This window comes from Mobula birostris, chromosome 8 (genome assembly GCF_030028105.1).
Source record: "Mobula birostris isolate sMobBir1 chromosome 8, sMobBir1.hap1, whole genome shotgun sequence".
Classification (NCBI taxonomy): domain Eukaryota; kingdom Metazoa; phylum Chordata; class Chondrichthyes; order Myliobatiformes; family Myliobatidae; genus Mobula; species Mobula birostris.
Genome location: NC_092377.1, coordinates 128,931,750 through 128,945,525, shown reverse-complemented (window position 1 = coordinate 128,945,525; position 13,776 = coordinate 128,931,750). Strand labels below are relative to the sequence as shown.

At 50.9% G+C, this 13,776-nt stretch overlaps 1 protein-coding gene across 4 annotated transcripts in view; it reads left to right on the top strand.

The window, feature by feature from the left end:
* Nucleotides 1–11,166, top strand: part of LOC140201690 (dual specificity tyrosine-phosphorylation-regulated kinase 1B-like) — a 98,662-nt gene extending 87,496 nt beyond the window's left edge. For 2 of the 4 annotated variants that reach the window (XM_072266225.1, XM_072266222.1), the window contains exons 4-11: nucleotides 2,061–2,249; nucleotides 3,705–3,852; nucleotides 5,172–5,482; nucleotides 5,803–5,949; nucleotides 6,301–6,441; nucleotides 6,764–7,067; nucleotides 8,208–8,311; nucleotides 10,571–11,166. In XM_072266225.1, the coding sequence (XP_072122326.1) occupies nucleotides 2,061–2,249; nucleotides 3,705–3,852; nucleotides 5,172–5,482; nucleotides 5,803–5,949; nucleotides 6,301–6,441; nucleotides 6,764–7,067; nucleotides 8,208–8,311; nucleotides 10,571–11,083 (1,857 nt within the window). In that variant the 3' untranslated portion in view covers nucleotides 11,084–11,166. The remainder of the gene's footprint in view (nucleotides 1–2,060; nucleotides 2,250–3,704; nucleotides 3,853–5,171; nucleotides 5,483–5,802; nucleotides 5,950–6,300; nucleotides 6,442–6,763; nucleotides 7,068–8,207; nucleotides 8,312–10,570) is intronic. The other 2 variants (XM_072266223.1, XM_072266224.1) reach the window with 2 other exon arrangements.
* Nucleotides 11,167–13,776: the final 2,610 nt, after the last annotated feature.

The window sequence follows — 13,776 nt, the reverse complement described above, 5'->3', positions numbered from 1 at the left end:
CATCAACCCTCTGCAGTCTCTGGCGATCCTGTGTGTGGGAGCCTCTGTACCAGGCAGTCATGCAATCAGTCAGAGTGCTCTCTATCTTTAGGACTTTGCAAGATTCTTTGGTGGCATATCAAATCTCCTCAAACTTAAGAATTCAATGTTTGAATTAGAATTAAAGCAATGAATTCTGGTATTGCTTCCTCTCTCTGTTTCTAGTCTCTCCCCTCTTGATCTCCCTAACTGCCATCATCCTATCTCTTTCTCTTTGTACACCCTCTTGATTTGCACATCTCAGTCCTCCCACTGGTTCCTCTCTCTTATTACTCCCTCCTGCTTACCCAGGTCCCTCCCTTCTTTTTCATTCTTCACCTGCCTTTCATATCAGATTGTATCATCTGGATCAACACCTACAAATGCTGGAGAAACTCAGCGGGTCTGGCAGCAACTATGGTTTAAAATGAACAGTCAGTGTTTCAACGGCTCAGCCTGAAACATCAACTGTTCATTTCCCTCCATAGATGCTGCCTGACCTGCTGAGTTTCTTCAGCATTTCATGTATGTTGATCCAGATTTCCAGCAGCTACAGCCTCTCTTGTGTCTCAGCCATCTGCAACCTGTTGTTGCCTCTACCCATCCCAGCTTCTGACATTGTTCCCGTTTTCCTTTCCCCCCTTTGTCTATGACCCTCTCCTCACCTGTATCCAGCTCTCGCTTTTTCTCAGTTTCTCCATCTTCACTGCATCATTCTCACGATGAAGCTATTCATTCTAGAGTGCCTGAGATGTCCACCTTCTTCAAAGAATAGGGTTTTTCTTTCACTATCCTCACCTGCATTTCCTGCATATCTGCCCTCACCCCATTCTCCCACCTCACAAGTCTGTGTATCCAGCACATCATTCTAACTTCAGCCATGTGCAATGGGATCCTACCACTAAACACATCTTTCAGTGGGGATCTCTGTCTGCACGATTTGCTCGTCCACTTGTTCTTCCTTACTGATCTCCCTTCTGGTATTTGTCCCTGCCCCAACACATCCGCCCTCACCATCATTCAGGGCCCCAGACTTTCTAGGTAACGCAATACCTTACCTGCAAGTCTTTTGAAGTCATCTACTGTATTCAGCAGGTGTGGTCTCCTAGATATCGGTGAGACAAGACATAGATTAGTGGACCGCTTCATCGAGCACCTTTGCTCCACCAGCCACAAAAGACTGGATTCCCGGTGGCTTTCATTTCAATTCGACTTCCAATTCCCATTCTGTCATTTCTGTCTATGGCCTTCCTCAACTGCCATGATGAGGCCACTCTCAACGTGAAGGAACAACACCTTGTATCCTGTCTGTGTCCCCTTAAACCTGATGGCATGAACATCAATTTCCCTGATCTGGTAATTTCTCTCTTTCCACCACCCCTCCCAACCATTCCTCCCTTTTTCCATTCCCCATTCTGGTTCTTGTCCTCCTTCCCTTTCTTCCATGGTTCAATCTCCTATCAGATTCCTCCTTCAGGTCTTTACCTCTTCCACCTATCACCTCCCAGCTTCTTACATCATCCTCTTCCTCCACCACCCACCCACCATCCCCTCACTTGTCCTCACCTATCATCTTCCAGCTTGTACTCCTTCCCCCTCCCCATCTTTTTAATGTGCTTCTGCCCCTTTCTTTTCTAGTTCTGAGGGATCTCAGTCTGAAACGTCATCTGTTTATTCCCCTTCTTTGATGGGGCCTGACCTGACCTGCTGAGTTCCTCCAGCAATCTGTGTTTGTTGTCCACTATCAACTGCCAGCTCTTGCTCTGCCATTCCTGTGCCACCTCTTTATACTGGCTCTCTCCTTCTCTGTCTTCCTGTCCGGATGAAGGGTTTGGACCCCCACCCACAGGTGCTGCCTGACCTGCTAGGTTCCTCTGGCAGCTTGTCTTTTGTTTCACATCCAAGCACCTACTGTTTCTTTCAACCTCACTGGCATTACGTAGTGGCAGAGGCAGTAGTGATGGAAGGGGTTATACGGGAGTAGGGAGTGGGATCTCCTTTGTCGATCTGATTCAAGTCACTGCTGTCTGGGCTGCTTGCAGGTGTACTATGCCAAGAAGAAGCGACGGGCCCAACATGTCCCTCCGGATGACTCCAGCAACAAGAAAGAACGCAAGGTGTACAATGAAGGCTATGATGATGATAACTATGACTACATTGTGAAGAATGGGGAGAAGTGGATGGACCGATACGAGATTGACTCCCTCATCGGGAAGGGCTCCTTTGGACAGGTAATCTGTGGGCAGGCCATAATGCGTAGAACAAATGCGTAGGCCATTCAGTCTGTCAAGTCTGCTCTGCCATTTGATGATCATGCCCTTACTAATCAAGAAACTATCAATGTTTGCTTTCTATATGCACAATGACTTAGTCTCCATAGCTGTCTCTGGCAATGGATTCCATAGACTCACCACCCTCTGACTAAAGGAATTCCTCCTCATCTCAGTTATAAAAGAAATGTCCTTTTATTCTGAGGCTGTGCCTTCTGGACCTAGACTCTCTCAGTGCTGGAAAAGTCCTCTCCATGTCCACTCTTTGTAGGCCTTTCAGTATTCAGTTGGCTTTAAAGAGATGTCCCTCATTGATCAGACCACACTTGGAGTATTGTGAGCAGTCTTGGGCCCCTTATCTAAGAAGAGATGAATTGGCATTGGAGAGGATCCAGAGAAGGTTCACAAGAATGATTACAGGAATGAAAGATTTAGTGTATAAAGAGCATTTGATGGCTCTGGGCCTTTACTTGCTAGAATTTAGAAGAATGAGAGAGGATCTCTTTGAAACCTATCGAATATTGAAAAGCCTGGACAGAGCGGATGTGGAGAGGATGTTTCCTATTGTGGATGAGTCTATGACCAGAGGACACAGCCTCAGAATAGAGGGGCATCCATTTAGAACAGAGATAAGGAGGAGTTTCTTTAGCCAGAGAGTGGTGAATCTATGGAATTCATTGCCATGGACTTCTGTGGAGACCAAGCCATTGAGTATATTTAAAGCTGAAGCTGATAGGTTCTTGATTAGTAAGGGTGTCAAAGGTTATGGGGAGAAGGCAGGATAATGGGGTTGAGGGGGATAATAAATCAGCAATGGCAGAGCAGACTTGATGGGCTGCTTACAGTATCTATGGTTTTTTGGTCATTCTTCTGAATTCCAGTGAGTACGGGCCCAGCCCCATCAAATACTCCTCACATGTTAACCCTTTCATCCATAATATAATTCTCATAAACCTCTTCTGAACCGTCTCTAACCGCATAACCTTTGATGCCCTTACTTTACTAGTCAAGAACCTATCAACTTCTGCTTTAAATATACCAATGACTTAGCCTATACAGCCGTCTTTGGCAATGAACTCCACATATTCCCTGCACTCTGGATAAAGCATTTCCTTCTCATCTCTGTTCTAAATGAATGTTCTTCTATTTTGAGACTGTGCCATCTGATCCCAGACTCCCCAACTGGGAAACATCCTCTCCACGTCCACTCTGTCTAGACCTTTCAATATTTCATAGGTTTCAATGCAATCCCTCACTTCTAAACTCTACTGAATATAGGCCCAGAGCCATCAAACAACCTTGTATCCTGTGTCTGCCTCGGGTGTTTTGAAGGTGGCGTCGAGCTACTTTGCTCACCTCTCTCTCCCTGTTTTCCCCCACCATTCCGTCACTAACCACCCCTCCCCCACAATGCAGGTAGTGAAGGCGTATGACCACCAGGAGCAGGAGTGGGTGGCGGTGAAGATCATCAAGAACAAGAAGGCCTTCCTGAACCAAGCCCAGATCGAGCTGCGCCTCCTGGAGCTCATGAACAAACACGATACCGAGATGAAGTACTACATAGGTAGGGCCGCCTGCCTGCGCAGGCAGTGGGGCGCCGCGTGTCTTTGTACCCAGCTGCTTCTTGCAGGATAGGTAGCTGGCTGCGTTCAGCCATGGGAAACACACACTGTTGCAGTCAGTCGAGCTGTGAAGCTTGGCGTAGAGCAAGCTCACCTTCGATCAGTTGGGCAGCACAGTGGCTTGCTCTCTGCATTCACTTCCTAGTTTGATTTTGACCTCCGCTCTGTCTTTGTGTGAAGTCTGCATGTCAACATAGAATAATGCAGCACCGGCCCACAGAGCTGCTCTGGATTAACTAACCTAATCCATTCTGCCCAAAGAATGTCCATTTTCCTTCCTTGCCTGTAGATTTATGTGCCAATGTAAATGCCTTTTGAACACCTCTATCATATTTGCCTCAACCACTGCCTCTAGCAATGGTCCTGGTATCCACCATTGTTTGTGATGGTGGGGCGGAGGGGTACTTGATCCATACATCTCCTTTAAGCTTTCCCCTCTCACTTTAAAAGTCTCTTAAATTTATTAGAGATTATAACCTTGGGGAGATGGACACTGGCTGTCTACTCTTATCTGTGCCTCTCAATCTTGTACCCCTCTATCAGCTCTCCCTCAGCCTCAGCTGCTACAGAGACAGCAACCCAAGTTTGCCCAACTAATAAAAGCAACATGCCATATGCCTTCTTTGCCACCCTATCAACATGTGCAGCCACTTACAGGGAGTGGTGGACTTAAATCCCAAGATCCATCTGTGTGTCCTCAAGGTGGATTCTTGAGGATCCCAAGACCCTCTGTTAAGGGTCCTCCCATGAACTGTGTCCGATACAGTTACGTTTGAAATGTTTGAAAGTTAGTTGAGGGGTGGGTACTGGGGGCGATGGAGAAGTGGCACAAAGAAGAAAGTTCCCTGTGGCCCCCATGGGTGTTACCAAAATGAAAGACGTGTGGCATTTGTGGGTTAATTGCTGTGAATTGCCCCCTTAGTGTATGGGTGAGGGATGGAATCCGGGGTGGAGAGTTGAGGGGAAAGTTGGGAGAATAAACGAGAGGGAGGTGTCAGTGCCATGTCAGGGCAGCAGTGGGTAAAGCTATCACCTCTCAGCTCCAGCTGTCCTGCACAGAGTTTGCATGTTCTCCCTGTGTGGGCTCCTGGAGGGATGGTAGGTTAATCAGCCAATAAACTATCCTAAGGCAGCATCAGTGGGAGGGAATCAGTGATGCTGTAAAAGAAATAAAACAGGATTTGCATAGTGTCAATGGGTGGTTGATGCCCGTCATGGAATCGGCGGATCGAAGGACCTGTATGTGCACCGTGTCTCCCAGCAGCTCCTTTCCTACTGCCCGCAGTTCATCTGAAGCGACACTTCATGTTCCGCAACCACCTGTGCCTGGTGTTTGAGCTGCTCTCCTACAACCTGTACGACCTGCTGCGTAACACCAACTTCCGAGGCGTCTCCCTCAACCTCACCCGCAAGTTTGCTCAGCAGATGTGCACGGCCCTGCTCTTCCTGGCTACCCCCGAGCTCAGCATCATCCACTGTGACCTCAAGCCCGAGAACATCCTGCTGGTCAACCCCAAGCGCAGTGCCATCAAAATCGTTGACTTCGGTAGCTCCTGCCAGCTGGGGCAGCAGGTGAGAGGACTGGCGGGGGGCGGGGGGTTGTTGGTAGTGTGTGTGTGAAATGATCCCCCTCAGGGGAGGTGTGCATGTAAAACGTACCCCAGTGAGGGTCAGTGTGTTTGGTGTGCCTGTAAGTCATGAGCGTGTGTGTATATATGCAGACTTCAGTCAGCTGGGGCAACTGGTGGTGTGTGTGTGTGTGTGTGTGTGTGTGTGTGTGTGTGTGTGTGTGTGTGTGTGTGTGTGTGTGTGTGTGTGTGTGTGTGTGTGGTGGTGATTGAAATTGGTTTATTGACAGAAGTGGGGTAAATGTATTTTCCCTCTGCCCACAGATCTATCAGTACATCCAGAGCCGTTTTTACCGCTCGCCTGAGGTGCTTCTTGGGATGCCCTATGATCTCTCCATTGACATGTGGTCACTGGGTTGCATTCTGGTGGAGATGCACACAGGAGAGCCTCTCTTCAGTGGGTGCAATGAGGTGAGATGCAGTGTTGGCACCTGAATGTTGTACCATCAAATACATCTGGGGTGGGGACAATACAGGTTAGACACAGAGTGAAGCTCCCTCCACATCATCCCATCATACACTCCTGGAGTCAGACAGAGAGTGAGGTTCCCTCCGCCCCATCCCATCACACACTCCTGGGATCAGAGATGGGGTGACGCTGCCTCCACGCCATCCCAACACTCATTCGCTCGTTGAGTTGATGGGGTGGAAGTAAACCTCCCAAGTGTTCTGCTGGGAATCTGCATGACCATACTGCTTCCACTCCTCTTTCTACATCTCATCCTGTTGAATGTAACATGTGGCTCCCGTTCTGTCATTCAGGTGGATCAGATGAATAAGATAGTGGAGGTTGTTGGCATACCTCCCACTCACATGCTGGAGCAAGCCCCGAAAGCACGCAAGTACTTTGAAAAGCTGTCAGACGGCCTGTGGGCCATCAAGAAGGTCAAAGACGTGAAGAAGGTATGTCTGATTGATGCTTGTAGATGTAGTCAGCAACATTTCTTGCACAGTATGTTTGCTCAACATGTGCATTTAGCTAGTTTAGGGCAGAGAAATGGTGTGTGTGAGTGAAAGTAAGGAGACCGAGGGAATATTTGATTTGGGGTGCAGAGGGAAGGAACATCTTGGAGCATCTCTGGGATTTGGCCAGGCAAGTGGGCAGGAGTAGAGAGGTGGGGGCTCCTCTGATAAATCATGGGGTAGAGGATGCAGAGGACGGAAGTGCACATTGTAATCCCTGTCTTTCAACCCCCCCCCCCCCCCCAACCCTCCCCCCACCTAGGAGTACCGAGCAGCTGCCTCCCGCAAGCTACACAACATTATTGGCGTGGAGACCGGGGGTCCGAGTGGACGGAGGGTTGGCGAGCCTGGTCACACCCCAGCAGAGTACTTGAAGTTCAAGGACCTGATCCTCAGGATGCTGGACTATGACCCCAAGACGCGCATCACCCCTTTCTATGCACTGCAGCACAACTTCTTCAAGAAGACACTGGACGAGGGCACAAATACCTGCAGCAGTATCTCCACCAGCCCCTCCGTGGAGCACAGCCAATCTACCAGCAATGCCAGCTCCCTGTCCAGCTCAGGTAAAGCCCCTACCTTGCTGCCTACTTCTCCCTGTCCAGCTCAGGTAAAGCCCCTACCTTGCTGCCTACTGGGGTTCGGGTAGAGGCTTGTCTGGGTTGCTACCTTCCTCCTCATCTCTAGAACTGGAGTTCTGGCAGAGGTTCATGTGGGCTGCTACCTCCTCCTCATCTCTGTCTCATCAGGGAATCTCGGACAGGTGGGGAGGTGAGCGAGTCTGTAGTCAGATACACTTTAGTGGGCCCTTTGTTGGAGTTGGAGAGAAGGTGGATGGCAAGATTTCTGCTACCCCTCACTGCCCAGTGATCTCTGGATTAGAGAGAGAGATGTGGTGGGGGAAATCAACCATGGGTCCTGCTCCCCATCACTGCCCGGTTACTCCTGGGTAAGAGAGGAGGGGAATCGTATAGGGTTCCTGTTCCCCGTAATTGCCCACTTACTCCAGGGTTAGACAGAGAGAGAGAGAGAATGTAAATATCACCATCAGCAAGGGTTCCTGCTACCCATCACTACCCAGCCTCTCTGACTGAGAATGTGAGGAAATCAACTGGGGTACAGTAATGGTGGGGACAGGTCTGTCGCTGTATGACACCAAGGTACAATACCAGCAGAAACATGTTTGTCTCTGTATAACACTGGGGTACAGTACTAGTGGGGACAGGTCTATCATTATATAACACCGGGGTACAGTGGGGTGGGTCTTCCACTGTATAACACCAGGGTAGAGTACCAGTGAGGACAGTTCTGTCTCTGTATAACACTGAGGTACAGTCTGTAATGGTTTGATAGCCTAGAAGATTTATATTGTCACATCATGTTCTTTCATGGTTATTGAATGCCATTTATTTTTACAAACTGCTTGCACCAGATGGTGAGTCCAAGGTGGATTGCTGGTCACCTACTGATTACCATCAGAACTGGGTTCTTCTGCTGCTTCTCGTGCTGTGTGCTGCTGGATCCCTCGTGTATGTGGAGTCCGTGTTGTGTAGTGTATATGTACCTGTGTCTGCTCTTTCAATGTTTTATCGCTTCCTGCTTTTCTCTCTTCTTCACCCCTTCTCCACTTCTCCTCCCTCCACTTCTTTCCGCGTGACCCATCCCCTCCCTCCACCGCTAACCCCTTGAACCATTCCTGCTCCCAGGTGCTTCCAGTGGCTCGTCCAGTGACAACCGGAACCAGCGGTACCCCAACCGATACTTCAACCATGCCGAGGCCCCCACCGACTGTGAGATGCACAGTCCGCAGGTACGAAAGTCTCCAGGAGCACCTCGTCTCTCACCGGGAGGCAGCCTTCTGTCCACGCGCGGCCGGGTGGGGATGGCTGGACGTCGAGAAACATCCTCCCCCTTTAGGTGGGGTGGTGGGGGGTGAAGAAAGGAACAACCTTCTTTACTTGAAACCCGGCGTGGAGCGGGAAGGTCAGCTCCGACACGGACCCAGGACTCGGTGTCTGGTTCAGAAGATCCAGCTCCCTTCCACACTCAGAAGCAACTGTTGCATGTGTGCTCTTCTCCCTCTGTTGCATTTCACTTGAGGTTTCTGCCTTGGAGCCCGTGAATGGGCACCTCTTCAATGCTGGGGAGGAGGGAGGGGGAGTGGGTCTATTCATGTCTCTGTCAATTTGTTTTCTATCTGCCCTTTCTCTGTCTTGACACTGTGGTGTCCTCTTGTCTGTGTGTGTGTGTGTGTGTGTGTGCGTGCGTGCGCGCGCGCGCTTGTGTGTGAACACACGTGCACAGGTGCCTGTCACCATCATTTCTTGCATTCGGTACAAAGGCAGGGAAGTGGGGTTTTGAATGGCTGTGATTGCTGCCCCCCTAGCCAGCCCCTTGTGCCCGTGGGAGCTGCTTCACTCCTCTCAGGTGACCCGTGGGCGAGGGGCTTGTCCAGATCAACCTGCCTCCCCTTTGGGGTTCTCTCTCCGTTACTCAGGGACTCTCCACCACTGTGTACAGAGCCGCCCATGGGAATCACCGCTCCATTTTCTGCATATTTATTCCCTTGTCACTGTGCGTCTTTCTTCCTGCAGCCCATCACTATAAAAACCAGATTCCCACAGGAAAGGAAGACTGGCCTCTTCGTCACTCAGTTTGCTCTCCTCCCCAGAGATTGGTTGGATCCAGGATGTGGAGGGTTGGTGGTTGGGTGGGGGAATCTCTTGCTGCTCCTCCAGAACTGTCCTGGAGGAGGAGAGTGCGAGGGAGGGAGGTTAGGTACCAAGCATTGGTGCTCCCATTGAGTTGGCCATTTTCCCTCCCTTGTGCGGGTAGTGTTCCAGGGTGGGCAGCACTTGTGTGGGAGGGAACGATTAGGGACCAGGAAGAGGCACGGGCCAGTCATGATAGTGTGCAGAACCGTCAAAAGTGTGTCCGTCTTCCCCCACCCTCTTCATTGAGGCAGCGTGTAACAGGCTGGAGAGTGGTGCACCAGCTCATTTTTCCCCCACCTCCCCCCACACGTCTCACCCTCAAAGAGGGATTGGGAAGCCAGTTGCTTCTCCTGCTGCTTGTCAGAGGTTCCACACTCGATGGGGAAATGAGAGTGGGTAGTATCTCTCTCTGGTTAGGGTTTCCCAACTGATGAGTCACACTTCAGCCAAACCAGTCTGTGCTGACCATCCAAGCTCATCCCATTTACCTGTGTTTTGTCCACATCCTTATGAAAGTGAAGCCTCAGCTGTACAATTCAGCCATGATCTCGTGATCTCCGAACTCTTGCACTCAGTGCCTGATTGATGAAGACCAACAGGCCAACCGCCATCTTCACCATCCTGTCCGCCATGATGCTACTCTCAGGGAACTGAGTGCACCCACACCCCACCTCCCCATCATCTTACCAGCACAAGGAGGAGCAATATCATTCGGCCATTTGCCCATCAGGTCTGCTCATGGCTGATTTAACGTCCCTCTCAACCCCATTCTCCTGCCTTCTCCCTCATATCTTAATGCTTTCATTTTTGGGGTCATGCTTGTGAACTTCTTCTGCACCCTCTCCAAAGCCAGCACACCCTTTCTTAGATAATGGCCCCAAACTGCTCTCGGTCCTCCGGTGCAGTCTGACCAATGCCTTATAGAGCTTCAGCACTACATCCTTCCTCTCAAATGAATGCTAACATTGCCCCTTTGGGTACTCTGTACTCCAAGGAGCTTCCAGGGTGCTGGTGGAGGCTGCAGGGAGTGGGGGAAAGAGGTGGAAGAGAAGCCATTTCCTCTGGGGAGGAGATGGAGAGGGAAAGGAGACTCCCTATTCCTTCTCCTCTAACGAGGAAACCTGTAAGTCTGGAGTGGGTGCTCTAAGATTAGTTAGATGGATATTCTGAGTCATATGGATTTTGGGTTATTTTTGACTGTGGAAGTAAAATGGGTCAAGAGATAGGTGGGCTGTGATTACGTTAGAGGGGGCGGGAGGGGTTGGTGTTTGTGGTGGGGGGGTGATGTTGGGTGTGAGGACATACCTTCCCATGCTCCTCACTGACACCGACACTCTCCTGTCTTGTTTCCCCAGGCTCCTGCTCCGGCAACCCAGCAGCAGCATCCACCCTCGCTACGCCTGTGGAACATCGGAGACGGCCCTGAGCCTACCAGTGGCCTGTACCCTCCACCCCCTCCTCCTCCTCCTCCTCCTCCTCTCCCTCTGCCACTGGCTCACCCACCTCCCCTCCATCCCACTGGCCATCGACAGCCTCCTCCCCCCCACCAACACCACCACCTGCAGCTCTACCGGCACCTTCGGCCTCAGCACCAGCGTCCCTTGCAGACCCTGCCCTCTTCGCCACCCTCTGAGCCACTGTCTCCCTCCTCCTCCCATGGCTTCCTTCACCTCTCTGCTCAGGGTCCTGAGACGTCTCGCCTGGACCCCTCTTGGCCCCGGGCCGCTCACCCTGTCTTCTACTCCTCTTCCTCCTCCTCTCGCGCCCCGTCACCCGGCGGCATCAGGCCGCCCCGAGACGGACCCCAGCCACAGGCCACGCCCCTGGTGGGCTTCCGTGCCCCCCGCGGTTCAGCGGCAACCTCCTGATGCTGACTCCTGTGAGAGAGAGCGAGGGGCGTATGTCAAAATGAGAATTAAAAAAAGCCATAACACTGAACAAGAGCTATGGGGTGGGTGGGTGGGGCCAGGGTCAGTGTGAGAGGGGAAAGGGGTGGGGAATCTCACGGCAACTTCAAACCCGAGCTGGACTGCCAATGTATATTTTCCCCTCAACCCCTTATTTATTTAAAAGTTTGTACTGGAGCTCAAAAGGGTTTTGTTTATTGCTGAGCAAATGGAAAAAGGAGCTTCTCCTGCCTGCTTCCCCAAGATGGGCTTTGCACTCTTGTTTCCTCTGCTTCCCTCCTCCTCTTTCCGCTTTCTCTCCCTCTGCTTCACCACCCCCTTCCCTATAATCTCACTAATTCCACAACTTCAATCTGAAGGCACCGGGACACTAAACATCAATTTCTGGAAAGCCCCTGCACCCCAGCTCCTCCCCATTCTCCGGCCTCATTTTTGTCCCCTCCTGCACTGGTTGACAAGAGGGATTTCAGCTGGGTCATTCAGGGCACTCACTCTGTATCACTCGCATTTTTCTCTCTCCCTATCTCTATCTCACATTCTCTACTTCAACCTCTCTCTGCCGCCACCCCCCACCCCCCACCCCAGTACCTTCCCTTGAATCATCCCAACCCGCTCCCAGCACCACACTGACTTCATTGCAACACTCTTCTGGATGGAAATGCCAGGCTCTTGATCCGAGCCCAACCGAGACTCAACCCCCCCGGACCATCCTCCCCTCTGCATGCAGGTCACGTGCTGCCTGCCCGGAGAGGTGGTGCTGGGGGGATTGCTGGAGAAATCACAGATTTATTGAACCCCACACATCCCCTGCTCCTGCTCTTTGCTTATGACAGATGTACCTCCTGGGAATCGGTGCAGGAGGGTGAAGAAGCAGTGATCGGGAGCATGAGACAACCAGCCGTTGTGGTCCCTCTTTTTTTTAATTTATTGTACCAAAGACGGCCGAGAGGTATTATTGGGGGAAGATCTCTAATGACTGAAAACAGTAAAGGGGGGAGGGTGGGACAATGGGTAACTGTACAGGATTTTAGATTTGTCTTTTAAATTTTTTTTTTCCTAACACTTTGTTTTAAAAATATATATATATATATATATATATATATATATATATATGTGTGTGTGTGTGTGGATATATATATATATATATATAAAAAAAAGGAAAATTACTAGCAGGATTGTGAATTGTTGAGTGCCGTTTGCCATGCGATGGGTTTGCTCACAAGCAGAATGACGCAGGGAGGTTACCACATTGGAGCTGAAAGTGGGTTGTTTTTGGGTGACAACCACTTTAGATATTCAGTACACCCCTCACCACCCCTAGTTGTTCATTTTGGGGGGGGGGGTTCCTTGGATATCTAAACTGTCCTGTTCGCTGTTCTCTGGGGTCAAGGTTCTCAATCTGAACAACCACTATGCTGTACAGTCTATGAGAAAAACGTACGAGTTTCATTTTTTGCAAGGGACAAAACCAGTCGGGATGACTCTGCCACCGTGTAATACTGGGGTACAGTACCAGTAGGGATGGGTCTGTCACTACAACACAGGGGTACGGTACCGGTGGGGATGGGTCTGTCACTGTATAACACCGGGGTACGGTACCGGTGGGGATGGGTCTGTCACTGTACAACGGGGTACCGTACAGATGGGGACTGGTCTCTCACTGTATAACGCTGGGGTACAGTACCGGTGGGGGCTGGTCTGTCACTGTATAATGGGTACAGTACTGGTGGGGACAGGTCTCTCACTGTATAACACTGGGGTACAGTACCGGTGGGGACAGGTCTGTCACTGTATAATACTGGGGTGCAGTACCGGTGGGGATGTGTCTGTCACTGTATAACACTGGGGTACAGTACCGGTGGGGACAGGTCTGTCACTGTATAACACTGGGGTACGGTACCGGTGGGGATGGGTCTGTCACTGTATAACACCGGGGTACGGTATCGGTGGGGACGGGTCTGTCACTGTATAACACGGGTACAGTACCGGTGGGGATGGGTCTGTCACTGTATAACACTGGGGTGCAGTACCGGTGGGGATGGGTCTGTCACTGTATAACACTGGGGTACAGTACCGGTGGGGACAGGTCTGTCACTGTATAACACTGGGGTACAGTAGCGGTGGGGATGGGTCTGTCACTGTATAACACTGGGGTGCAGTACCGGTGGGGATGGGTCTGTCACTGTATAACACTGGGGTACAGTAGCGGTGGGGATGGGTCTGTCACTGTATAACACTGGGGTACAGTACCAGTGGGGATGGGTCTGTCACTGTATAACACCGGGGTACGGTACCGGTGGGGATGGGCCTGTCACTGTATAACACTGGGGTACAGTACTGGTGGGGATGGGTCTGTCACTGTATAACACTGGGGTACAGTACCGATGGGGATGGGTCTGTCACTGTAACACAGGGGAATGGTACCGGTGGGGATGGGTCTGTCACTGTATAACACTGGGGTACAGTACCAGTGGGATAGGTCTGTCACTGTATAACACTGGGGTACAGTACTGGTGGGGACAGGTCTATCACTGTATAACACTGGGGTACAGTACCGGTGGGGATGGGTCTGTCACTGTATAACACGGGTACAGTACCGGTGGGGACGGGTGTGTCACTGTATAACACTGGGGTACAGTACCGGTGGGGATGGG